General features: G+C 51.8%; 1 protein-coding gene across 3 annotated transcripts; it reads right to left on the minus strand.

Moving 5' to 3' along the window:
* Positions 1–264: 264 nt before the first annotated feature.
* BICRA (BRD4 interacting chromatin remodeling complex associated protein) lies at positions 265–26,888 on the minus strand. Of its 3 annotated transcripts, none has more exons than XM_065664489.1 (14): positions 26,783–26,888; positions 18,617–18,662; positions 18,212–18,254; positions 17,661–17,726; positions 15,118–17,043; positions 12,892–13,425; positions 11,189–11,339; positions 8,800–8,927; positions 6,755–6,880; positions 5,576–5,634; positions 5,333–5,481; positions 4,214–4,308; positions 1,574–1,676; positions 265–1,452 (listed from the first exon to the last, which is right to left on the minus strand). In XM_065664489.1, the coding sequence occupies exons 2-14, from the start codon at positions 18,655–18,657 to the stop codon at positions 323–325; spliced, it is 4,551 nt and encodes a 1,516-aa protein (XP_065520561.1). In that variant the 5' UTR covers positions 18,658–18,662; positions 26,783–26,888; the 3' UTR covers positions 265–322. The 3 variants fall into 3 exon arrangements, with proteins under 3 accessions (XP_065520561.1, XP_065520560.1, XP_065520562.1); XM_065664488.1 differs by having other exon boundaries at positions 12,892–13,428; XM_065664490.1 differs by lacking the exon at positions 12,892–13,425 and having other exon boundaries at positions 26,783–26,886.
* Positions 26,889–27,103: the final 215 nt, after the last annotated feature.

Raw genomic sequence — 27,103 nt, forward strand, 5'->3', positions numbered from 1 at the left:
TTTTTCCCTCCGGACGATCCCAAAGCCTGGAATAACCCCACTCCACCGCTCCTCTTCCCTCTGGGGGTGGGGACACCATAGAAAAACGGGAATAATCCCGCTCTTGGGAATCCGGGATCCAAACGGGGGCTTCAACCCAAAGCACGCGGCGCCGGGAATTCCACCCCCCAAACCCCCCTGTATTTCCGGGGTTTCCATCCCGGAGTTTTCCCAACACCCCCTCTCCCCGCACCCCCCCCCCCCCCCCGCTTCCCCAACCCCCGGTCCCCATTCCCATCTTCCCAACCCTTTCCCATAGGATTCCAAGCCGGAGCTTCCTCTGTTATCTGGTCAACGTCCTGGCTCCAAGGCCACCGTTGTGGTTGGGGGCAGCGACGAAGGTGTCCGTGCGGTGGGCGGGCGAGGAAAAGGGGGAAGAGGAGGAATTGTAGGAAGAGGAAGGCGTCCGGATGCTTTGGGAAGCGCCGGGATGCTGCTGGAGGTTGAGGATGCTGTCGATGGCGCTTTGGAGATGCTCATTGAGGGCATCGTCTTGAGGGCTATCGCTGGAGAAGCTGGCGTTATCCACTTCCAAGGATTCCGACTTGCGGCGTTTGGCCGCCGGGAATGGCGCTTCCCAATGGAGTTCCGGCCCGGCGCTTTGATCCGGAGGTTCCGGTTTGATCATTCCATGGTAAAAGTCCTCTTCCACCTCCGCGAGCTCCTTCATAAGGCCACTGGTGGAGTCTTCGGGCTTGCTTGGCACCAAGAGCTTGGAGCTCTCCTCCAAGCGGCTCTTCTCCATCGGCTTCTCCCGGCTCCTATGGGATGTGATGACGCTCCGGGAGCCATCCTCCTGCTTCGCGTTGCTTCCGGAAGCCGGGATGGGCTCCGCTTTGGTGCCTTTGGAGGCAGGATCGGGGCCTTTCTCCCCTAGGAAAGCATCCACGTTCTCCCGATAGGTTTTCCGGAGAGGCAAACGGCAATAGGTGACCACGGGTTTCTTGTCGCTCATTCCCGACGTTCCATGGTCAATGGAGCCGTTCATGGTGGCTCCGGTGGCTCGGATAACCCGACACGTGCTGGGTGGTTGGTGCACGGGGTCCAGCGCCGTGTTATGGACCACTTTGCTTAACCCAGCCTCCTGTTTGATCTTCAGCTTGAGCCCAATCCTGCTCCGGGCTTCGTAGGTCTTGATGGGAGGTTTGCTCCGGGATGGAAGCGCATCCTCATCCCCATCCAATGGAGCCGGGCTGGCTTTGGCCCAAGTGACCGACGGGGAGCCCCCGCTGTGTTTGATGACCAGTTTGGTGGGGTGGACCATGGGGGTGGGCACCGGGGGGGCCTTCAGGCTCTCCGGGGTTGGGGTGGTGCTGGAGACCGAGGTGGAGGAAGAGGAGGAGGAAGAGGAGGAGGAGGAGGAAGAGGAGGAGGGAACGCCGGGAGCGCGGGAGGAGGAGGAGACGTATTCGTCTGGAAGGGAAAAGGGGGAGAGTCAGGAGCTCCGTTCCCATTGGGAATGCTGGGGGCTCTCCGTGGCTTTCTTGCCCCCACCATTCCCAAAGGAAAGGATTGGGAATGGCGTGTATCCCACCTGGCTTCTCCTTGGCCAGCTGCTTGTCGAGGGCCAACGTGGTCTTCTCCTCCTGGATGAACATGCGGTCGATCATCACCATCTCGGCTGATGGGCTGACCCTCTGCACGGGCGGCGGGGAGGAGGAGGAGGATAAGGGTAAGGGTAAGGATACGGATAAGGGTAAGGGTAAGGATAACGATAAGGGTAAGGATAAGGGTAACGATAAGGATAAGGGTAAGGATACGGATAAGGATAAGGGTAAAGATGCGGATAAGTGTAAGGATACGTGTAAGGGTAAGGATAAGGGTAAGGATAAGGGTAAGGATAAGGATAAGGGTAAGGATAAGGGTAAGGATAAGGATAAGGGTAAGGATAAGGGTAAGGATAAGGGTAAGGATAAGGGTAAGGATAAGGGTAAGGATAAGGGTAAGGATAAGGATAAGGGTAAGGGTAAAGATAAGGATAAGGGTAAGGATAAGGATAAGGGTAAGGGTAAAGATAAGGATAAGGGTAAGGATAAGGATAAGGATAAGGGGAAAGATAAGGGTAAAGATAAGGATAAGGGTAAGGATAAGGGTAAGGATAAGGGCAAAGATAAGGGTAAGGGTAAGGATAAGGGTAAGGATAAGGGTAAGGGTAAGGGTAAGGATAAGGGTAAGGATAAGGGTAAGGATAAGGGTAAGGATAAGGGTAAGGATAAGGATAAGGGTAAGGGTAAGGATAAGGGTAAGGATAAGGGTAAGGATAAGGGTAAGGATAAGGGTAAGGATAAGGGTAAGGGTAAGGATAAGGATAAGGATAAGGGGAAAGATAAGGGTAAAGATAAAGATAAGGATAAGGGCAAAGATAAGGGTAAGGGTAAGGATAAGGGTAAGGATAAGGGTAAGGGTAAGGATAAGTGTAAGGATAAGGATAAGGGTAAGGATAAGGGTAAGGATAAGGGTAAGGGTAAGGATAAGGGTAAGGATAAGGATAAGGGCAAAGATAAGGGTAAGGATAAGGATAAGGATAAGGGTAAAGATAAGGATAAGGGTAAGGATAAGGATAAGGGTAAGGATAAGGATAAGGGTAAGGATAAGGGTAAGGATAAGGGTAAGGGTAAGGATAAGGGTAAGGATAAGGATAAGGGCAAAGATAAGGGTAAGGGTAAGGATAAGGGTAAGGATAAGGGTAAGGGTAAGGATAAGGGTAAGGATTAAGGGTAAGGGTAAAGATAAGGATAAGGGTAAGGATAAGGGTAAGGATAAGGATAAGGGTAAGGATAAGGATAAGGATAAGGGTAAGGATAAGGGTAAGTGTAAGGATAAGGGTAAGGATACGGATAAGGGTAAAGATAAAGATAAGGGTAAGGATAAGGGTAAGGATAAGGGCAAAGATAAGGGTAAGGGTAAGGATAAGGGCAAAGATAAGGGTAAGGGTAAGGATAAGGGTAAGGATAAGGGTAAGGATAAGGGTAAGGGTAAGGGTAAGGGTAAGGGTAAGGATAAGGGTAAGGATAAGGGTAAGGGTAAGGATAAGGGTAAGGATAAGGATAAGGGCAAAGATAAGGGTAAGGGTAAGGATAAGGGTAAGGATAAGGGTAAGGATAAGGGTAAGGGTAAGGGTAAGGGTAAGGGTAAGGATAAGGGTAAGGATAAGGGTAAGGGTAAGGATAAGGGTAAGGATAAGGATAAGGGCAAAGATAAGGGTAAGGGTAAGGATAAGGGTAAGGATAAGGATAAGGGCAAAGATAAGGGTAAGGGTAAGGATAAGGGTAAGGATAAGGGTAAGGGTAAGGATAAGGGTAAGGATTAAGGGTAAGGGTAAAGATAAGGATAAGGGTAAGGATAAGGGTAAGGATAAGGATAAGGGTAAGGATAAGGATAAGGATAAGGGTAAGGATAAGGGTAAGTGTAAGGATAAGGGTAAGGATACGGATAAGGGTAAAGATAAAGATAAGGGTAAGGATAAGGGTAAGGATAAGGGCAAAGATAAGGGTAAGGGTAAGGATAAGGGCAAAGATAAGGGTAAGGGTAAGGATAAGGGTAAGGATAAGGGTAAGGATAAGGGTAAGGGTAAGGGTAAGGGTAAGGGTAAGGATAAGGGTAAGGATAAGGGTAAGGGTAAGGATAAGGGTAAGGATAAGGATAAGGGCAAAGATAAGGGTAAGGGTAAGGATAAGGGTAAGGATAAGGGTAAGGGTAAGGATAAGGGTAAGGATAAGGGTAAAGATGAGAAGAAGCAGAAAGAGGAGATGGAGGAGGAGAAGGAGAAGAAGGAGAAAGAGAAGAAGGAGAAGGAGAAAGAGGAGAAGGAGAAAGAGGAGAAGGACAAAGATCAGGATAAGATTAGGATTAGGATAAGGATAAGAAAAAGAAGGAGAAAGTGGAGATGGAGAAGGATAAGGATTAGGAAAGATAAGGAGAAGAGGAGATGGAGGAGGATAAGGATAAAGATAAGGATAACGACAAGGATAACGACAAGGATAAGGAGAAGGAGAAAGAGGAGATGGAGGAGGAAGAGGAAAAAGAGGAGGAAAAGGAGAAAGAGGCAAGGAGGAAGAGGAGCAGGAGCAGCAGCGGTTACACTCATCCCCCCATCCCACAGCCCATCCATCCCACGGCGCATCCCGCTCATCCCAAGGCGCCGGAGGCCGGGAATGCCGCGGCCGGGACTCACCCGGGACTCCTCGAGCAGCAGCAGCCGGTACTTGTTGAGCATGGCCTGGGTGCGCTTGAGCAGCTGCGTGGAGACCACCTCGAACTCCTCGTCCACTGCGGGCACAGAGCACAGCACCGCGCTCAGCACCGCGCTCAGCCCCGCGCCTACCAACGGCTTCCTACGGCGCTACTACGGGGGGGAAGGGGAAGGAGGGGGAGGAGGGTAAAGGTGAGGATGAGGAGGAAGAGGAGGAGGAAAGGAGGAGAAGAGGGAGGAGGAGGAAGAGAAGGAGGAGGAGAAGAAGGGAAAGGGGAAGGGGAAGGAGGAAGAGGAGAAGTGAAAGGGAAAAGAGGAGGAGGAAGAGAAGGAGTGGAAGGGAAAGAGGAAGGGGAAGGGGAAGGGGAAGGGGAAGGGAAAGGGGAAGGGGAAGGGGAAGGGAAAGGGAAAGGGGAAGGGAAGGGGGAAGGGAAGGGGGAAGGGAAGGGGAAGGGAAAGGGGAAGGGAAGGGAGGAAGAGGAGAAGTGAAAGGGAAAAGAGGAGGAGGAAGAGAAGGAGTAGAAGGGAAGGAGGAAGGGGAAGGGGAAGAGGAAGGGGAAGGGAAAGGGGAAGGGAAAGGGGAAGGGAAAGAGGAAGGGAAGGGGAAGGGAAGGGGAAGAGAAAGGGAAGGGGAGGGGAAGGGGAAGGGGAAGGGAAAGGGGAAGGGAAAGGGGAAGGAGGAAGAGGAGAAGTGAAAGGAAAAAGAGGAGGAAGAAGAGAAGGAGTAGAAGGGAAAGAGGAAGCGGAAGGGGAAGGGAAAGGGGAAGGGAAAAGGGAAAGGGAAGGGGAAGGGAAAGAGGAAGGGAAAGAAAACGGGAAGGGGAAGAGGAAGGGGAAAGGGAGGGGGAAGGAGAAAGAGAAGCAGAAGGAGGAAGAGGAGGAGGAGAACAAGGGGACCCCCTGAGGAAGGGGTTTTCAACTGCTCCACCACCAGGAAGCTGCCAGGGTTCACCATGGGCACCCCTCCAAGCATCCACTTGAACCAATCCAGGTCCCCAAGGCCCTGGAATCGCTTCCGATGTCCCCTTGGGAATGGCTGAAGCCGTAGGAAGAGCAAATCCCTCTTTTGTGCCGAGCTCCCCATGGATTTTCCCCCCTTACCCTTGCGGTAGTCGTGGGCCGAGGGCAGCATTCCCTGGTAGACGTGGTAGGGCAGGAGCCGCTGCAGGGCATCATCGAAGGAGCGGAATGCCGTCTTGTAGTCGGGATGCAGCACGGAGCCCTGGTGCTTGTGGAGCTGCTCCAGGAAACTGGAAGGAATGGGAAGAGCTGAGTGCTCCACGGGTGCAATTCCCGGTGTTCCGGAGAGGGATGGACGCGGGAAACCCACGGGGATGGACTCACCAAGCTTCTTTGCTGGGTTGGAGCGTGGGGGCTTTCTTCAGTCCCAGTTTGGTGTCGTACTGTGGGGAGGGAAAAAGATGGGATGAGGGGATGGGATTCACTGGGGTGGGATTCACCGGGATGGGATTCACCGGGGTGGGATTCACTGGGATGGGATTCACTGGGATGGGATTCACCGGGATGGGATTCACCGGGATGGGATTCACTGGATGGGATTCACCGGGATGGGATTCACTGGGATGGGATTCACTGGGGTGGGATTCACTGGGGTGGGATTCACTGGGATGGGATTCATCGGGATGGGATTCACTGGGGTGGGATTCATCGGGATGGGATTCACTGGGGTGGGATTCACTGGGGCAGATTCAGTGGGATGGGATTCACCAGGATGGGATTCACCGGGATGGGATTCACTGGGATGGGATTCACTGGGATGGGATTCACTGGGGGGGGGATTCACTGGGGGGGGATTCACTGGGATGGGATTCATCGGGATGGGATTCACCAGGATGGGATTCACTGGGATGGGGTTCAACACAATGGGATTCACCGCTCCAAAAGATGGGGAAAAGGGATTGAGAGGGAGAAGAGGGACTGAGATGGAAAAAGGGAATGAGACGGAAAAGGGGGAATGAGATGAGAACAGGGATTGAGATGGGGAAAAGGGATTGAGATGGAGAAGGGGGAATGCGATGGAGAAGAGGGATTAGGATGGAGAAGAGGGACTGAGATGGAAAAGGGGGAATGAGATGGAAAAGCGGGAATGAGATGAAGAAGGGAGATTGGGATGGGGAAGAGGGATTGAGATGGGGAAAAGGGATTGAGATGGAGAAGGGGGAATGAGATGGAGAAGAGGGAATGAGATGGGGAAGAGGGATTGGGATGCGGAAGGGGGATTGTGGAGGCAGCAAAGGGATTTAGGGATGGAGAATATGGCTCAAGGAGGGTTTGGAATGAAGGAATGCTGCAAGGGACTGGGAATGACGTGCCGCTTCCATGTCTCCTTGTGACCAGAGGGCTTTTGGGGGTGGAAAACACACCAGCATCCCAATGGGATCCATGTGGAGGGTGGCTTTATGGAGCTCCCACTCCAACGGGATGGGCAAACCAAGGGAACGATGGGAATGTCGCGCTGGGACAAAGGCGGAAGCGGGCCCCACGGATGGGGGGGGAGCTCACCAGCTGCTGGCCCTGCACAGGGCCCGAGGGCACGAGCTGCGGAATTCCCTTCCCGACCACTTGGATCTGCAAAGGGCCCTTCCCGAGGTTCAGGCCCGGGACGGAGCTGATCACTCCGGGCTTCGGCTGCGGGGAAGGAAGGAAGGGTTTAAACAGTGGGGGAAAGCTGGGAATGCTGTGGGGAGAGCTTGGGATAATGTAGGGAAACTTGGAGATGAAGTGGAAATACCTTGGGGAAAAAGATGTGGGGAAACCTTGAAATAATGTGGGAAAACCTGGGATAATGTGGGAAAAGCTTGGGATAATGTGGGAAAAGCTTGGGATAAAGTGGAAATACCTTGGGAAAAAAAATGTGGGGAAACCTTGAAATAATGTGGGAAAAAACTGGGATAATGTGGGAAAAGCTTGGGAAAAAATGTGGGGAAACCTTGAAATAATGTTGGAAAAGCTTGGGATAATGTGGGGAAAGCTTGGGATAAAGTGGGAAAACTTGGAGATGAAGTGGAAATACCCCAGGAGAAAAATGTGGGAAAACCTTGAAATAATGTGGGAAAACCCTGGGAAAAAAAATGTGGGGAAACCTTGAAATAATGTTGGAAAAGCTTGGGATAATGTGGGGAAAGCTTGGGATAAAGTGGGAAAACTTGGAGATGAAGTGGAAATACCCCAGGAGAAAAATGTGGGAAAACCTTGAAATAATGTGGGAAAACCCTGGGAAAAAAAATGTGGGAAAACCTTGAAATAATGTGGGAAAAACCTGGGATAATGTGGGAAAAGCATGGGATAATGTGGGGAAAGCTTGGGATAAAGTGGAAATACCTTGGGAAAAAAAATGTGGGAAAACCTTGAAATAATGTGGGAAAACCCTGGGAAAAAAAATGTGGGGAAACCTTGAAATAATGTGGGAAAAACCTGGGATAATGTGGGAAAAGCATGGGATAATGTGGGAAAAGCATGGGATAATGTGGGGAAAGCCTGGGATAAAGTGGGAAAACTTGGAGATGAAGTGGAAATACCTTGGGAAAAAAAATGTGGGAAAACCTTGAAATAATGTGGGAAAACCCTGGGATAATGTGGGAAAACCTTGGGAAAACATGTGGGGAAACCTTGAAATAATGTGGGAAAAACCTGGGATAATGTGGGAAAAGCATGGGATAATGTGGGAAAACTTGGAGATGAAGTGGAAATACCCCAGGAGAAAAATTTGGGAAAACCTTGAAATAATGTGGGAAAAACCTGGGATAATGTGGGAAAACCTTGGGAAAAAAAATGTGGGAAAACCTTGAAATAATGTGGGAAAAGCCTGGGGTAATGTGGGAAAAGCATGGGATAATGTGGGAAAAGCTTGGGATAAAGTGGGAAAACTTGGAGATGAAGTGGAAATACCTTGGGGAAAAAAATGTGGGAAAACCTCGAAATAATGTGGGAAAAACCTGGGATAATGTGGGAAAACCTTGGGAAAACATGTGGGGAAACCTTGAAATAATGTTGGAAAAGCCTGGGATAATGTGGGAAAAGCATGGGATAATGTGGGAAAAGCTTGGGATAAAGTGGAGATACCTTGGGAAAAAAAATGTGGGAAAACCTTGAAATAATGTGGGAAAAACCTGGGATAATGTGGGAAAAGCTTGGAATAATGTAGGGAAACCTTGGGATAATGTGGGAAAGCCTTGGAATAATATGGGAAACCCCTGGGATAATGAGGGAAAACCTAGAAATAATGTGGGAAAGCCTTGGAACAATGTGGGAAACCCCTAGAATAATGTGGGAAAACCTTGGGATAATGTGGGAAAACCCTGGGAAAATGTGGGAAAGCCTTGGAATAATGTGTGAAAACCCTGGGATAATGTGGGGAAGCCTTGGAATGAAGTGGAAAAGCCCCAAGATAAAGTGAAAAAGCCTTGAAACAGAGTGGAAAAACCTTGAGGTAAAGTGGAAATAACTCGGAATAACGTGCAAAAAACCTTGGAATAACACGGAAACCCTTGGAATAATGTGGGAAACCCTTGAAATGCAGTGAGAAGCCACGGAAACAGGTCCCTCACCTGCACTGGCTGCTGTATGGCGAGCGGCGTTCCCGGCTTTCCCTGGGCCACGGCCCCTTTCCCAGCAGGAATCGGGGTGGAAACACTGGCGAAGGTTTTGCTCTCGGCAGGCGCCGGGGCCGTGATTCCTGGTGCAGGGAAACCAAGAGAAGGGGTTCACGTTCCAGCAGGATAAGGAAGGATCTGGATCACCCAGTGCATCCCATCCCGATGGATCCATCCTGACGGATCCATCCTGACAGACCCATCCCAGCTCCCTTGCTTGCATCGCTTCAAGCCCCAAAACAAGGGGGGATGTGATGCTTGTGGTGCAGGATGCTCACGCACCGGGATGCTTATGGTCCAGGACCATAATACTCATGTACCATGATGCTTGTGCACCATGGTGCTTGTGGTCCAGGACACTTGTGCACCAGGATACTTGTGCATCAGGATGCTCATGAACCATGATACTTGTGGTCCAGGACGCTTGTGCACTGGGATGCTCAGGGTCCAGGATGCTTGTGCACCATGATAATGATGTACCATGATGCTTGTGGTCCAGGACACTTGTGCACTGGGATGCTCATGGTCCAGGACACTGGTACACCATGATAATCACGTACCATGATGCTTGCACACTGTGATACGTGTGGTCCAAGACACTTGTGCACCATGATACTTGTGCTTCAGGATGCTTGTATACCAGGATGCTCATGTAGCATGAAACTAGAGGTCCAGGACACTTGTGCACTGGGATGCTCATAGTCCAGGGTACTTGTGTACCATGATACTCATGTGCCATGATGCTTGTTCACCATGATACTTGTGGTCCAAGATGCTTGTGCACTGGGATGCTCATGGTCCAGGACACTTGTGCACCATGGCACTTGTGCACCTGGATGCTCGTGCACCTGGATGCTCATTCACTGGGATGCTCATGGTCCAGAACACTTGTGCACCAGGATACTCGTGCATCAGGATGCTTGTGCATCAGGATGCTCGTGCACCGGGATGCTCATAGTCCAGGACACTTGTGTACCATGATAATCATGTACCATGATGCTTGTGGTCCAGGACACTGGTGCACCATGATACTTGTGCATCAAGATGCTTGTGCACCATGATACTCATGTACCATGACACTGTGCACCATGATACCTGTGGTCCAGGACACTTGTGCACTGGGATGCTCATGGTCCAGGATACTGTGTACCATGATAATCATGTACCACGATGCTTGTGCACCATGGCACTTGTAGTCCAGGACATTTGTGCACCATAATGCTCATGTACCATGATGATTGTGGTCCAGGACACTTGTGCACCATGGCACTTGTGCACCTGGATGCCCATGGTCCAGAACACTTGTGCACCAGGATGCTCGTGCACCAGGATGCTCATAGTCCAGGACACTTGTGTACCATGATAATCATGTACCATGATGCTTGTGGTCCAGGACACTTGTGCACCATGATGCTTGTGCACCATGATACTTGTGGTCCAGGACACTTGTGCAGTGGGATGCTCATAGTCCAGGATATGTGTACCATGATAATCGTGTACCATGATAATCATGTACCATGATAATCATGTACCATGATGCTTGTGCACCATGGTATTTGTAGTCCAGGACATTTGTGCACCATAATGTTCATGTACCACGATGCTTGTGGTCCAGGACACTTATGCACCAGGATACTTGTGCATCAGGATGCTCATGCACTGCTCATAGTCCAGATAATTCTGTGTCATGATACTTCTGTATCATGATACTCATGTACCATGACATTGTGCACCATGACACTCATGGTCCAGGACACTTGTGCACTGGGATGCTCACGCACTGCAGTGCTCATGGTGCAGGACACTGGTGTACCATTAATGCTCATGTACCATGATGCTTGCGGTCCAGGACCCTTATGCACTGGGATGCTCATGGTCCAGGACACTGGTGTACCATTAATGCTCATGTACCATGATGCTTGCGGTCCAGGACCCTTATGCACTGGGATGCTCATGGTCCAGGACACTGGTGTACCATTAATGCTCATGTACCATGATGTTTGCGGTCCAGGATCCTTGAGAACCGGGATGCTCATGGTCCTGGATACCAGTGTACCATGATAATCATGTACCATGACGCTTGTGGTCCAGGACACTTGTGCACCAGGATACTTGTGCATCAGGATGCTCATGCACTGGGATGCTCATGGTCCAGGACACTGGTGTACCATTAATGCTCATGTACCATGATGCTTGCGGTCCAGGACCCTTGTGCACCAGGATGCTCATGGTGCAGGACACTGGTGTACCATTAGTGCTCATGCACCATGATGCTTGTGGTCCAGGAGCCTCGAGCACCAGGACCCTCATGCACCAGACCCCCCTTTCATGTGCCCCCCCCTACCTGCAGTGGCCGTGGTGGTCGTGGTTGTCACCGTCACCGTCACTGGCTGCCCCGGGCCACTCACCAGCACCGAGGGGGCCGAGGTGCCAAACGGGGCGAGCGCGGTGGGGGCCTGGCTGGCCGGGGGCTGCTTCGGCTGCAGGATGATGCCCTGTGGGGGAGAGGCGACAAACACCATAAAGCACCCCAAAACCACCCTAAACCACCCCAAATCCAACAGAAACACCATAAAGCACCCGAAAACCACCCTAAACCACCCCAAATCCAACAGAAACACCATAAAGCACCCCAAAACCACCATAAAGCACCCCAAAATCCACCAGGAACCACCCCAAAATCCACGAGGAACACCAAACCACCCCAAAAATCCAACAGAAACACCATAAAGCACCCCAAAATCACCATAAACCACCCCAAAATCCACCAGGAACACCATAAAGCACCCCAAAACCACCCTAAACCACCCCAAAATCCACCAGGAACACCATAAAGCACCCCAAAACCACCCTAAGCCACCCCAAAATCCAACAGAAACACCATAAAGCACCCCAGAAACACCCTAAACCACCCCAAAATCCACCAGGAACACCATAAAGCACCCCAAAATCCAACAGAAACACCATAAAGCACCCCAAAACCACCCTAAACCACCCCAAAAATCCACCAGGAACACCATAAAGCACCCCAAAACCACCCTAAACCACCCCAAAATCCACCAGGAACACCATAAAGCACTCCAGAAACACCATAAACCACCACAAAATCCACCAGAAACACGATAAACCGCTCCAAAACACCATAAAAACCACCCCCAAATCCACCAGGACCACCATAAACCATCCCAAAATACACCATAAACCATCCCAAAATCCATCATAAACACCATAAAGCACCGCAAAACCCACAACAAGCACCATAAACCACCCCAAAATCCACCATAAGCACCATAAAACACCATAAACCACCCCAAAATCCACTACAAAACATCATAAACCACCCCAAAATCCACCAGAAACACCATAATCCACCCTAAACCATCCCAAAATCCACCGTAAACCACCCCCAAATCCACTATAAAACACCATAAACCACCCCAAAATGCACCATAAACACCATAATCCACCAGAAACCACCCTAAATCCACCCCTGGCACCGGAAAACAGGCCCAAGCCTGCGGAATCCGATGCTTTTCCCAGCGGGAGAGGCCGGCGAAGCCAAAAAGCTGCCCCTGAGCCCCAGGCACAGGGTCCCCCCCTTCCCAAACCCACATCCAAGGCGGGGGCGGAATCAAATTCCAGTCGGGAAAAGCAGCCCCGGTGCTGCCCTCGGCATTCCCGGCTTTAGGAATACCGAATAAACCCCCCTGGATCCAGTTAATTCCTGGTACTCCACGGGCAAACCTCAGCCCACCCCCCATCGGCGAGGCTCTGCTCTCTGGAGCCATCCCAGAGCATCCCAGCGGGAATGCCACCCCCAACCCGCACCCAGGGGCTGGGAATGGGGCCAGGAGCGGCGGCGGCACATGCCAGACGTTATCCCAAGGGAAACCATCCCGAAGAAGAGCAGGAATGAGCGGAGGAAGCGGCGCCGGCTCCGCTCTACATCCCGGCGGGGTTTTGCTTCCCATTTAGGCTTCAGCATCCCGATTTGGGGAAGTTTGTGGCCACATTCCGGCCTCAACCCCCTCGACGGCGCTTATTTACCTGCTGGAACCTGTCCAGTATTTGCTTCTGTTGAGGAGCGGGATTGGGAATAGCCGGGAGGGTTTGGAATTGGCTCGGGACCATCGGGAAGCTCCTCTGCTGCTCCGTGCTTAGGTGCAGAGTGTGGCTGGGAGCGGGGGGCTTGAGCTGGCTTTGGGCTTGGAATTGCAGCTGGAAGTGGGGGGAATGGGAATGCGGGATCTCGGCGTCGGGCTGTGCCGCTGGGAATGCCGCTTGGGGTTGGGATGGGGGCCGCAGCGGGTGCTGCCCCCCCGCCAAGGGGGAGGAGGAGGAGGAGGAGGAGGGTAACTGGTTGGGAATGAGGTACAACGGGGCTTGCGGGGTGCAGGGCCGGGCGAGCGGCTCCGAAGGGGGCCGGGAAAGGGATTGGGGTTGGGAAGGGGGTCGGGAAAGGGGTTGGGGTTGGGAAGGGGGGCGGGATGGGATTTGGGAGAGGTGGGAAGCCGGGAGCTGCGGGGTGTCCCCAAGGGGAGGATGAGGTAGCGAAGGGGACGGGGATGCTCCAGGGAGCTTCTGCTGCAACAGAGAAGGAAAGAGGAAGACGTTAGTCCAAGCTGAGGAAGGAATTCCGGCTCCATCGGGATCATTCCCGCTTTGAAAGCGGCTCCCGAAAGCTCCGGGATAATCCGGAAGGCTCAGGAATGCTGCCGGAGCTTTTACAGCTGCTTTGAGGGTGAAGCAGGGAGGGATGTACCAGGATTCCCACCAGGAATTGCGCTCCGCCTCCAAACCCCCCCACCCCCCACCCCGGATTAATAAATCCCGATTTCCATGGAAAAATGAAGGATTTGGGAGGGGAAAGGAGGGATAAAGGCTTTGGAATGGGAAGAGAAGGAAAAGCGGCAGCTTTAGGGTTAGTCTTGCAAGCAAGCGGGAGCAGCCGGAGCTTGGGATACATGGAGGGGATGGATGGAGGGATGGACAATGGGAAGGGAAAGGATTTTGGCCCCACTTCGGTTGCAGCTCGCCCATTTCCATGCCCCCCCCCCCCCCCCCCCGGGATATTGGGAATTCCCAATTCCACTGGGAATTGCGCTTTGGGGTGACCCCATGCCCACAGAGCAGAAAATTCCCAACAAATTCCAGCTGTGGAGGGAGCATCCTGCTTTCTCCTTCCTGCTTTGGTAAAATCATGGGTCTTCCATTGGCTACACAGGGAAAAGTGGGATTGGAGGAATAGCCGAAGTGTGGCCCTGTGCTCTTCCCACTCCACTCACTGGGAATGCCACGTGGAGAAAGTGGCACCGGGTTGGGATTGGGGCTGTTCAATGGGGACAGTGGGATCCATGGACAAGGGGGATCCAGAGGAACATGGAGAGGTGGGACCAGGAGAACCTCATGGAGCTCAAGCAGTTCCAAGGGCAAGGGAATGCCCATGGGGCAAATCCAATTCCAGGAGACCGGGAATTTTTGGACACGGGATGGAGGGATGGGATGAGGAGGAACGGGATGGGCTCTTGGAAGGAAGCTCTTCCCCATGAGGGTGGTGGGACACTGGGATGGGTTGGATGCAGAAGGCCTGGATGCTCCATCCCCATTAAGGCAAGCTTGGAGCACGGTGTCCCTGTGGGTCGGACCCGGATGATCTCCAGCTCCTTCCCAACCCAATTCCATGATTCCCAACATCTCCGGGGGGTCTGAGCGCTCCTGCAACCCCAGCAAGGTCAAAGGGGGAGCTGAAGCTTCCCACCGTTGAGATGCTGCGATCACCAAAGAGAGCTCCTGCTCTCATCCCATTGCTTCCTCTCACACCTCAAGCACTTCCAAAAGAGGAGTTTAGGGATCAAATCCGGTATCCAAGACATCCCCAAAGCCCTTCCCAACGCAGACGCCCACAACCACCACTGGACCCACCTTGACCTCCACACGGCCCCCAACCCATCCAACGGTGGGGCCCATCCACCATCCCTCCTAGAGCCAAGCCAACCACTTGGGACGCGCTCATGGAGGTGGAAAACCGTAAGGAAAAGCCCAACGCTGTGGGGTGGGATCAACCCCGAGCTGCACACGGAGGAGAACGGGGGTGAGGGACACCCCATCAGTGAGGTTCCTCCTTCCAGAAACAAGGCACCGGCCTCAAGCCCTACTCCCAATCCCATCCTTAATAGTGGGAAGACACCACAGCAAGGACCGGGATGCCGTTGGGAGACCGTGGCGGAAGCAAACCTCAACGGGAGCTGGAGGCCAGCACCAGCTTCTCCTTACCTGCTGCAGGAACATCTGCATGGAGTCCTGGTTGATGACGGCGCCGGGGGCTGCTTGTCCTAGGATGATCTTCTCCGGGCTGGAAGCCAACGTGGGGCTGGCTTGGGAAGTGACGGGCGGTTGGCTCGGAGGTGCTGGTGGGACGTTGAGCTGGAGAGGAGCAGCTTGGGAGGTCTGCACCGTCAGGATGGACGCCTGCTCGGTGCTGGCCAAGAGGTTGGTGCCCGTGCTTGCCTGCGCTTGCCCAAGGCCAGGGCTTTGGCTGGTGGTGGCAGCAGAAGGTTGGATGCTCACCGCTTGGCCCATGCTCTCGGTGGCGTTGAGCATGGCCACTTGGTTGGGCAACGTCACCCCTTGGATCACCGGTTGGCTTTGGGTGCTCAAGCTGCCCGCTAAGGAGACGGGCATCTGGAAGAGGGCCGGTTGGCCCACCTGGCCAGCCTGGAGCTGGATGGGAGCCGAGAGGATGTGAGCGGTGCCGTGGGCGCTCTGCGACGTCAGGACCTGGCCCAGGTTCAGCGGACTGGTGATGTTCTGGTTGGTGAGGAGCTGCGCCGGCAACGCTTGGTTGGTCAAGAGTTGCCCACCGGGCCCTTGGCTGGTTATGATGTGGGCTTGGCCACCAGGATGGGAAGCGGTCAGAATCTGGCCGCCCATATTGGCCTGAAGAGCCGAGAGCTGCTGCGGGAGCTGCACGGTGGAGGCACCGGCCAGTTGGCCGGGGAGGAGGAACTGGTTCTGGCCCTGCAGCATGGCCTGAGGGACGTGTTGGGCCGGGATGACGATGCTGCTGCCCTGGTTCAGCAAGTGGACGCTCATGGGTTTGCTGAGGGCTTGCTGCTGGGGTGGGGGCTGCTTGAAGACGTTGGCTGGGAGGCCTTGGGGGAAGCCCGAGAGGACCACGTTCTGCCCCGGTTTGCTGGCCATGAAGGTGAGGTTCTGCTGGGCCTTCTGCTGCTGGAGGGCGGCTTCGTTCTGGATGGTCAAAGTGGTGTTGTTGGAAGCAAAGGGCTTGGGGGTGATCTGGTAGAGCTTCTGCTGGAGGACCCCGGCAGGTTTGGGTTGGATGGGGGTCGGCGTCCTATGGATGATGACGTTCTGGGCTTGCACCAAAGGGCTGCTCAGGTTGGAGGTGACCGTGAGAGGTTGGGAGCCTTGAGCGCCGGCGACGCTTCCGAACATGGAATTGCCGTTGAGCGTCGTGGTGGCCACCGTGGGCAGGTTCTTCTGGATGACGAGACCGGCACCTTGAGGAGAGACCCCCGTTGAGGCCAGGGTGACCTGCTGCTGCTCGGGTGCCGGCTGGGTGATGTAGCTCCCGACGGGCATGGTGGCCACTTGGGACGGTTGGACCTGCTTGGCGATGATCTGCTGCGCCGACTGGTTGATGGCCATCACTTGCTGCCCCACCACTTGGATGGGCCCGATGCCCAAGGTCCCGCTGGGGCTGCCGTTGGGCAAGCCTTGAAGGTTGGAGATGGGTTGGATGGTGACGTTCCCCAACCCGACCTGCTGCAGGAAGGGCTGGACGCTGATAGCCTTGTTGACCACATCAGCCCCCACCGACTGCTGCACCAGCGCTTGGTGGGTGAGCACCGTGGGTTGCTGCAGCCCGATGAGGTCGGCCCCACCGGAGAAGATTTGGGGGGTGCCGTCGGACGTCGCCTGCACCACGGGTTGGAGCGTGGGGAGCTGGAAGGAGCCCAGGTCCAGTTCAGCTTCTGCTTCCAGGGTCTGCTCGGTGATGTTGGCCTCTTGGAGGCTCTGCTGGAGGATGTCGCAGGGTTGGTCCGAGTTGGCCAGGTTGGCCCCGGTGCTGGATGGGGACCCCAAAATGTCATCTTCTAAGAAGTCCAGGTCCACGCTGGCCGCCGGTTGGTTCTGCTCCGTGCTGAGGTGGTTCCCAGAGGCCTCCTGGACGTGGAGCTGAGAGGGAAGGCAACGCTGAGCTCAAGCATAGGGAGATGCCTTCAACCCGCATCCGGCCAACCACGTCCCATCCAAGGGGAAACCATCCCCTTCCTCATGGAGGGGAGGGGATAGGAAGAAGACACCACCCCCCCCCCCCCGGAAGGGAATGGAAAAGCTCCAGGAAGCCAAACTGGGATCCCATTTGGGGAGCAGGGCTGGGAATGCCACGGGGAGCTGGTGGGAATCCAGCCCAAGTGATGAGCGAAGGGGAAGGGAATGGAAGCGGCGCAAGGGTGAGGAATAACGGGAAGAACCACATTAATTAATCATAATAATCAATTAACCAATTAATTATTAATTAATAATTAAGTAATTATTAATTAAGCCAAGATTTCGCATAATTGGGAACATAGAAATTAAAGGGGGAACCAAAAAACTCGGGAATTTCGTGCAGAATAACCCAAATTTGGGGGGAAAGCACCCCAAAAAATAGGATTTGGAGGCTCATTGTTTCCTTATGGAATAATCCCATTCCCAGGAAAATAAAGATAGGAGATGACCAAACCCCCCCGCCCCCGCCAAATGAAAGGGAACATTCCTAAAGGGAATATTGTGTCCATGGAAGTACATACCCCAGCACCTTCAAAGAAGGAGCTGGCTGCATCTCCGGTGTTGTCCAGGAGATCATCACTGTCAATCTGCAATGGGAAAAGATGGGATTTACTCTCCTGGGACAAAAGATGGATCCCAAAATGAGGAAAACTATGGAAAAATGGCTCAATGTGGCTGTCTGGGAAGCACCAAGCGCTTCCCGGCTCCGGATCAGCTCCAAGTGATCCCAAATCCCTCCAAGAGGTGCCAACCAATGGGCTCCCCCCAGGTCCTAAAAATTCCAAGGATCCTGGATTTGGGAATGACTTTAGGAAAATCCCCTTGTTTTAAGGAAGGAAAACCACCTTTACAAAGGGAGGTTGGTGGGAAAGGGTTTGGGAATGGGTTTGGGGAAGACTGGGTTTGGGAATGGATTGAGAAGAGTTTGCGGAAGGGATTGGGAAAAGGGTTTGGGGAATGGATTGAGAAGGGTTTGGGGAATGGTTTGGGATGAATTTGGGCAGGGGTTGGACAATTCCAGGTTTGGGAATGGATTGGGAAGGGGCTGGGAATGGAACCTTCCATCTCTCACCTTTTCAGATCCATGGAGGAAGTCGTTCAAGGCCTGAGGATCGCTGTAAAACAAGACACCGCATGGACACGGGACCACGCTTCCAGCCCCAATTCCCAACAACTTCCTGGATCACCATAAATCCCAGTGGACCATCCGCTGACCAACAGTTTGGCATCATCTTAATGTGCAGAGATCCCCAAAAGTCCTTATCTTATGGCAAAAGAGCGGAGAAATGGGATTGATCCATATTGGAAGTGGCTCAAGGGATGAGCGGAGCCATGAAAAACTCCAGCCCAGGAAGCAAATCCCATCAATCCAGGAGGGATTTTGGGATCTCAGGATGACTTTAGGGGAGGTGCCTATGGACCAAGGGTGGTGGAATTCCCATCCCATTCCATATGGGAAGCTGAGGGAGCTACTCACCAGATTACATCTAGCAGGCACCGGCCGTCTTCATCATCCATGTCAACTGCAAAGAGCAAAGGCACCACGTTACATCCCATGGGATTCCCTCATCCCAAACACCCCATCCCAGTGCCCAACCAAGCCCCAGCCTCCTCTATGGTCACTCAACCCATCCCCACTTGGATTCCGTCACCAGTTCTCCCAGTTGCATCCATAGAATCCAAACTGGAATGCCCACAGGGCTTGGTTTCACCCACATGGACCCACACCATGGTCCTGAATCCTCCAGGATCTGGATCCAGCCACATCCCAGCATCCCCAGGCCCATCTTATGGTTTGATCCCTCAGTTTTCCCTATGCCAAAGCATTTGGAAGCATTTTCCCTTGGGAAGGTGGGACTGAAGGTGGAATTCCATAAGCTGAGCGCTGGACCCATCAATGCAAGTCAAGGAAGTGGAGAACCCCATTGAAGCTCCACTCGGATGAAATTCCTGCCTTTGGAAAACCCAACTTCCATTCTAATTATGTTCAGGATAAGCTATGGAATTCCATGGATAATGGGAATGGTGGAAGCTCCAAGGCTGGAGAATTCTGCTCCTATGAACAGTTTCTTGCTCCCAATTCCCAAATTATCCCATTAGGAAAACTGAACCATAGACAAGGTGACGGCACCGAGAAAGGGAACAGGGTTTAGGGATTCCAGCCCACGGGATCTGGATGCAGTAACAGCAACCCTTGGGATAATCCTTTGGGATAATGATTGGAATGTGGGGTGTGTGACAGCAACTTTGGGATCACTCTTGGGAAGCTGAGGCCATCCCATAGCACCCGGACACAAGGAGCTTCCCCATTCCAGGAGTGAATCCAAAGCCCAAATCCCCTCTGGAAAGGGGCTTCCATGCCCAGATGCGGTTCATGGAGACCCAACCGGAACATTCCAAGATCATGGAAGAGCCAAGCAGGACACTCAAGTGAGGGCCCCACAGCACATCATTGGGAATCCATCCCACCTGGAGCAGCTCATGGAGCTCAACCGGCTCCTGCTCCTGAGGGAATTCCAAGGCCAAGGAGAAGGGATGGAGCAGCCCCGAGGAGAAGGATTTGGGATGCTGGGTGAGGAGAAGCTCAATGGGAGCCACCAACAGCCCATTGTGTCCTATGGGAGCTCCCCACTGTGTCCTATGGGAGCACTGGGACCAGTTCTGGGCTTCCCAACATCAGGAGACCTGGAGCAAGGCTTTGGACATGGGATGGATGGGATGGGATGAGGAGATGATGGAAGAGCTGGATGGGCTCTTGGGATGAAGCTCTTCCCCATGGGGATGGTGGCACACTGGGATGGGTTGGATGGAGCAGGTTGGGATGCTCCATCCCTGGCTGCGTCCAAGGAGCAGCCTGCCCTATGGAAGGTGTCCCCGTGGGGTGGATCTGGATGATTCCAGCTCCTTCCCATCCCAGCCCATCCCAAGATTCCTCAGGCTTACCAAGGCCATGGATAAAACCACCCAAGAAGCCACCAAAGACCAAGAGCACCAGCAGAAGCCTCCATTTCTCTTCCCATTCCCATTATCCCAACATCCAGACTCATTCCAGGTCCAAAGATGTGAAGCTTCTATTCCAGAAAGGGGGGAAAAATGGGAATTCCCTGGTTTTTGACAGCTCCGGGTGGTGCTAAAGCGCATCAGCATCACTCAGACACGGAATGACAAGAACAAGGGAATAGGGAATTCCCGGTATTCCCTTCTTTTTTCCACCATTCTGATGGGTAAAGCGAAAGAAGGATGAGAAGGACAAACCTCCCGACAACAAAAGCATCTTCCAGCAGGAAAAGAAGCTGGGAATTCCCATTTCCCTGCAGAAGGAAGCTGGGAATTCCCACTTCCCGCTTGAGGGATGTGCAGAGTCAGCAGGAATCCCACCTGGAATCCCACCAGGAATGGAGGAAGTCTCCATTTCAATGTGGGACGAGCTGCGGGAATGCTGTGGCCTCAGCTTCTCCCACTGGGATTGAAGGAAAGGATCCCTTTGGAAACCCATCCAATGCTCACATTCCTATGGGAACAACACACACACCCCCCCATTCCAGAAACTGGGAGCTATTTGAGGGATAAGCAGTGGCTGGGTCTGTTTTCCAGCACAAACTTCCAAAAGGATCCGGCTGGATTTGGGAATTCCTGGCTATTTTGAACCACTAATGCTCAAATCCGGGCTCCCACATTCCGTTGTTCTCCCGATGGGATTTACTTCCATGTCTCCATCCCGACAATTCCATCATTCCTCCTAGCACCATCACCAGAGTGGGAATCAGGTTACACACAGAATTCCTCTTTGGAATAACCCTCACTGACATCGGGTAAGAGGAAAGCGCTTGTATCCAATGGAACATCCCGGTTTTCCAGGCTTGGGAGGTGAGAGAGCGAATCTGGAACAGGGAAAACCATCCCCATCACCTCATCCAGAGATCCATGAACAGGGAATAGCAAGAGAGATAAGTTCTGGAATACAAGACAGAGCTCCATAGGGAAGCACAAATCCATCGCCGCACTCAAACCCGGCACCTGAACCAGCATTCCCAGGTGCTGGAATTCCTTAAGCCCCCTCTTCCCACTGGGATATTCCTCCTCACCAGTGCCTCTCTTAGTCCTGAATTATTCCAGCTGCAAGGATTTTCCCTCTTCCTGGACAAACTGGAACCGTAAGGATTGGAAAGGAGACAGTTAAAGGCTTAACATGGGAATTCCATGGGATCGAGATGCCCTAAAGAGAGGGAAATCGCTTCCCAAAGAAGCGCTTCCCTATAAACCAGCTCCGGTTGCACATCCCAGGAATGATTTGAGCCATTCCTAGAACAAAACGACCCCGAATCCTCTGGATGTTGGGAATATTGCACCCATTTGACAGCTTGAAGATTCCAGCCCTGAGGAATTCTCGCTTGATAACACGAACGGAATCCAGGAATTCCGACCCCAGTTTGTTACAGGCAGGATTCCTAGAGGAAAACACTGTCTCCAGCTGCTCCTCCTCCATTCCCATCGGCATTCCCACATCCTGGCATCACCGTCATCCCAGCTTCTTATTCCTCATGGCAGTGAGTAGCTGAGGTTTGGGAAGCTTCCATGGCACTTCCAGCCCGCTGGATCCCATCCGTAGGGATGGAAAGACGGACACCCCTTATTCCTTGCTCCTGGAGAAGCCAAAAGCCACCCACATTCCCTTTAGGAATTCCTCCTTGATTTGTACGCAACAACCATTCCGTGCAGCAGGAAAAGGCTTTTGGATGCATCGATTCCCTCAAAATCACTTCCAGACTCGCATTCCCTTGGGAGGAGGAAGACAATGGGAAGCAAAGCGCTGGATTTTCAAGTGGGAAACGCTGTGCCGAGGAGGAATGTTATTCCCGAGCTGGAAACGCCATTCCCGGTTCAGCCGGACACCAAGGAGCAGCTCCCGGTGCTTTTCCAGCCCTAACTCCTTGTTTTCCCTGTTTTGGGATCAGAACAGCGGTTTTCCAGCAGGGAAAACCGGAGTCTAGGGGAAATCCGGCATGTGCCAGGGGGGAAAAGCCTCTTTCCCACCACAGAATTCCAAGTTCTTGGCATACAGAGGCTGATCGAGGGGTGGGATTGGGAAAGCAAACGGCAGGAAGAAAGCAGAGGGAAAACGAGGAATGTGCCCAAATCCAGCCGGGAAAGGGGGTGGAAGCTGTCAATCCCATCGCCAAAACCCCAGCACTGGGAAGGGGCTGGGAATCACATCCCTTTTGCTATGGGATTTCGGGAGGAAGCACTCTCTCCTGATGGGAATTCTGCCAGGAGCGCATCCATATGGATGGGAGACAACAGAGGTCTATGGGCTCCATTCACTTACTCCATGGATACAACACATTCCTATGGGCTCCATCCACTTACTCCAAGGATACAACCCATTCCTATGGGATCCATGCCCTTGCTCCAAGGATACAACCCATTCCTATGGGCTCCATCCACTTACTCCAAGGATACAACACATTCCTATGGGCTCCATCCACTTACTCCAAGGATACAACCCATTCCTATGGGATCCATTCACTTACTCCAAGGATACAACCCATTCCTATGGGCTCCATCCACTTACTCCAAGGATACAACCCATTCCTATGGGCTCCATCCACTTACTCCAAGGATACAACCCATTCCTATGGGCTCCATCCACTTACTCCAAGGATACAACCCATTCCTATGGGCTCCATCCACTTACTCCAAGGATACAACCCATTCCTATGGGCTCCATCCACTTACTCCAAGGATACAACCCATTCCTATGGGCTCCATTCACTTACTCCAAGGATACAACACAGGCCTCTGGGATCCATTCACTTATTCCATGGATACAACACATTCCTATGGGCTCCATCCACTTACTCCATGGATACAACACATTCCTATGGGCTCCATTCACTTACTCCGAGGATACAACCCATTCCTATGGGCTCCATCCACTTACTACAAGGATACAACACATTCCTATGGGATCCATGCCCTTGCTCCAAGGATACAACCCATTCCTATGGGATCCATCCACTTATTCCATGGATACAACCCATTCCTATGGGCTCCATTCACTTACTCCAAGGATACAACACAGGCCTCTGGGATCCATTCACTTATTCCATGGATACAACACATTCCTATGGGCTCCATCCACTTACTCCAAGGATACAACACAGGCCTATGGGCTCCATTCACTTACTCCAAGGATACAACCCATTCCTATGGGATCCATTCACGTACTCCAAGGATACAACACAGGCCTATGGGCTCCATTCACTTACTCAGAGGATAATAGCAGGAATCACAGTGCTAATAGCGGGAATAACGGTGCTAATGTACTAATAATGACACTAATACTGCTACTAGCAACGACATACCAGTAGTAATGATGAAAATACTATTGATAATGATAAAAATATTATTAATAATGATGGAAATACTACTAATAATGGTGGAAATACTGCTAATAGCGATGGAAATACCAGTAATAACGATGGAAATAGGAGTAATAATGGTGATAATACTGCTAATAGCGATGAAAATACTAATAATAATGATGAAAATACTGGTAATAGCAGAGCAAATACTGGTAATAATGAAAACACTAGTAATAAAGATGGAAATACTGCTAATAATGATACTAATATGGCTAATAGCCACAGAAATACTGCTAATAGTGATAAAAACACTGGTTATAAGGATGAAAATAACGCTAATAATGATGGAAATACTGCTAATAGCGATGGAAATAATGGTGATAACAACGAAAACACTGATAACAGTGATTATAATACTGCTAATAATAATAGGAATACTGCTAGCAATGATGGGAATACTGCTAATAATGATGGGAATACTGCTAATAGTGATAACAACACCGGTTATAAGGACTTAAATACAGCTAATAACGATGGAAACACTGCTAATAAAGATGGAAATACTGCTAATAATGATGCTAATACAGCAAAGAGTGATGGAAATACTGCTAATAATGATGCTAATACAGCAAAGGGTGATGGAAATACCACTAATAGTGATAAAACCACTGTTGTAAGGATAGAAATACAGCAAATAACAATGGAAATACTGCTAATAGCGATGGAAATACTGCTAATAGCGATGGAAATACTGCTAATAGCGATGGAAATACTGCTAATAGCGATGGAAATGGTGATAACAGCAAAAACACTGATAATACTGATGATAATACTGCAAATAACAATGGGAATACTTCTAATAGCGATGGATATACTGCTAATAGTGATAGAAACGCTAGCTGTAAGGATGGAAATACGGCTAATAATGATGGAAATACTGCTAATAATGATGCTAATACTGCTAATAGTGATGTAAACACTGCTAATAGTGATAACAACAATGGTTATAAGAACGGAAATACATCTAATAACAATGGAAATACTGCTAATAATGATGGAAATACTGCTAATAACGACGGAAATACTGCTAATAGTGATAAAAGCACTAGTTATAAGGATGGAAATACGGCTAATAACGACGGAAGCACTGCTAATAACGCTGGGAATACTGCTAATAACGATGGGAATACTGCTAATAGTGATAACAACACTGGTTATAAGGATGGAAATACTGCTAATAGCAATGGAAATACCAGTGATAACAACAAAAATACTGCTAATAGTGATGCAAATACTGGTTATACCAATGAAAATGCTGCTAATAACTACAGAAATACTGCTAATAGTGATGAAAATAGTACTAATAATGATGCAGATACACCTAATAATGCTAAAATATTGCTAATAATGCTGCAAATACTGATGTAAATACTGCTAATAATGATGGAAATACTGCTAATAATGATGGCAATACTCCCAATAATGCTGCAAATACTGCAAATAATGATGTAAATACTGCTAATAATGATGCACATACTGCTAATACTGATGCAAATACTGCTAATACTGATGCAAATGCTCCCAATAATGCTGCAAATACTGCTAATAGTGATGGAAATACTGCTAATAATGCCGCAAATACTCCCAATAATGATGCAAACGCTGCTAATAATGATGCAAATACAGATAATAACAACGATGACAGCGATAAGGACACTAATAATAACTACCAATAGCTAATAACTGACAAATAATAGCTAATAGCACCTAATAATAGCTAATAATAGCTAATAAACCCAAAGATCAGCCCAATCCTTGATGCTCCAACCCAGCCGGCAGCACCAAAGCGGCTCCTTTCCCCATCCCAGCGGGATCACAAACCCTGGAGCTGCCTCAGTTTCCCTGGGGATCCGAGAACCCCAACTCATGGGCACAACAGAGCCAGGCGGCATTCCAAGAGGAAAAACCCACTACGAAGGGAGGGGGGAGACAGGGAACGACGGGCGAGCAAAGAAGAGGGAAAACCGCCGGGAATTTGGGAATCACGGAGCCTACGGCCGGGATTATCCATGGGGAAAGGTGGAATACTTGGAAGCGGAGCAGGGAAATGACAACTAGAAGAAGGGTTTGAGGAGCAGCCAATGTCCTTTATTCAGCTCGGGGAGGGGGGGGGATTTAAGCATCCCAAAAGCCACGTCGATCCCAAAATCCCACCCAGGAGCACCCCATTCCCATGATCGGGAATGGCTCCGCTTGGCACTGCTAGGCCGGAGCGCGGCATTCCCGGTTTTCCAGTGACACCCCGGTAATAGGGGGGGTGGGGGGGGGTTTAATCCCGATCTTCCCCTTCCCACCCGTGTGCATCCCATGGGAAGAGGAGGAGCGGGGTGGGGGGCACCCAACCGATCACACCCCCCCCTTTCCTTATCCTTATGCTCCTCCAGGATAAGGCGCTTCCCGGTGGGATACGGGGGGGGAAGTGGGAGGGGGTGCGGGGTGGAATAGGGGGGATTTTGGGGTGGAATAAGGGGGATTTTAGGTTGGAATAAGGGGGATTTTAGGTTGGAATAAGGAGGGGTTTGGGGTGGAATAAGGGGGATTTTAGGTTGGAATAAGGAGGGGTTTGGGTTGGAATAAGGAGGATTTTAGGTTGGAATAAGGGGGATTTTGGGGTGGAATAAGGGGGATTTTGGGGTGGAATAAGGAGGGTTTTGGGGTAAAACACGGGGGATTTTGGGGTGGAATACGGGGGTTTTGGGATGGAATACGGGGGTTATGGAGTGGAATAGGGGGGTTTTGGGGTGGAATACGGAGGATTTTGGGGTAGAGTAAGGAGATTTTGGGTCGGAATAAGGAGGATTTTGGGGTAGAATAAGGAGATTTTGGGTCGGAATAAGGGGATTTTGGGTCGGAATAAGGAGGATTTTGGGTCGGCATAAGGAGATTTTGGGTCGGCATAAGGGGATTTTGGGTCGGAATAGGGGTTTTTTGGGGTGGGGGTGTGTGGGCCACACAACCGTGCCCGCACCGGGAGGAAGAGGCAGGTCCGGGAGCGTGAGGAAGGAGGAGCGGGATGGAGGTTGAGGGGGGGGGGGGGGTGTTGAAGCGGCGGGGCCGGGCCTCAGGGCTGAGGCTCGGAGGGTGCGGGGTGAGAGGCGCAGGGAGCGGGGAGCGGCGGCGGCGGCGGCGTTGTCCGTGGCCGGGGGGAAGCGGCCCCGGTGTCGTCGGCCGCGGTTAAAGCGATTTAAGGCGAAATCGCTGCATTGTGAGGGACTCACCGTGGTGTCTGAGCAGCGCCCGGCGCGGGGTCTCCCGGACATCCCCGCACGGGCGGCGCACGCAAGGACCCCGCCGGGCACCGACACTTAGAGGTTCAACGCGGTGCCTGATCCCAGCGCCGCTGCCGAAAGGGAGGGCAGGGGAGGGAGGCGCGGAACGGGGCACCCCTGGAAGTACCGGAGGGGGGGGGGGGTTCAGGAATGGGGCGGGGGGGGCAAAGGGAAAGGGGGGGGGGGAGAAATACACACACAAACACCGCCCCCCCCCCCGCACCCCAACACTGGGCGGTATTAGCATAAGGCACGCCCACACGCCATATA

Source organism: Lathamus discolor, unplaced genomic scaffold, assembly GCF_037157495.1.
Source record: "Lathamus discolor isolate bLatDis1 unplaced genomic scaffold, bLatDis1.hap1 Scaffold_204, whole genome shotgun sequence".
Lineage (NCBI taxonomy): Eukaryota > Metazoa > Chordata > Aves > Psittaciformes > Psittacidae > Lathamus > Lathamus discolor.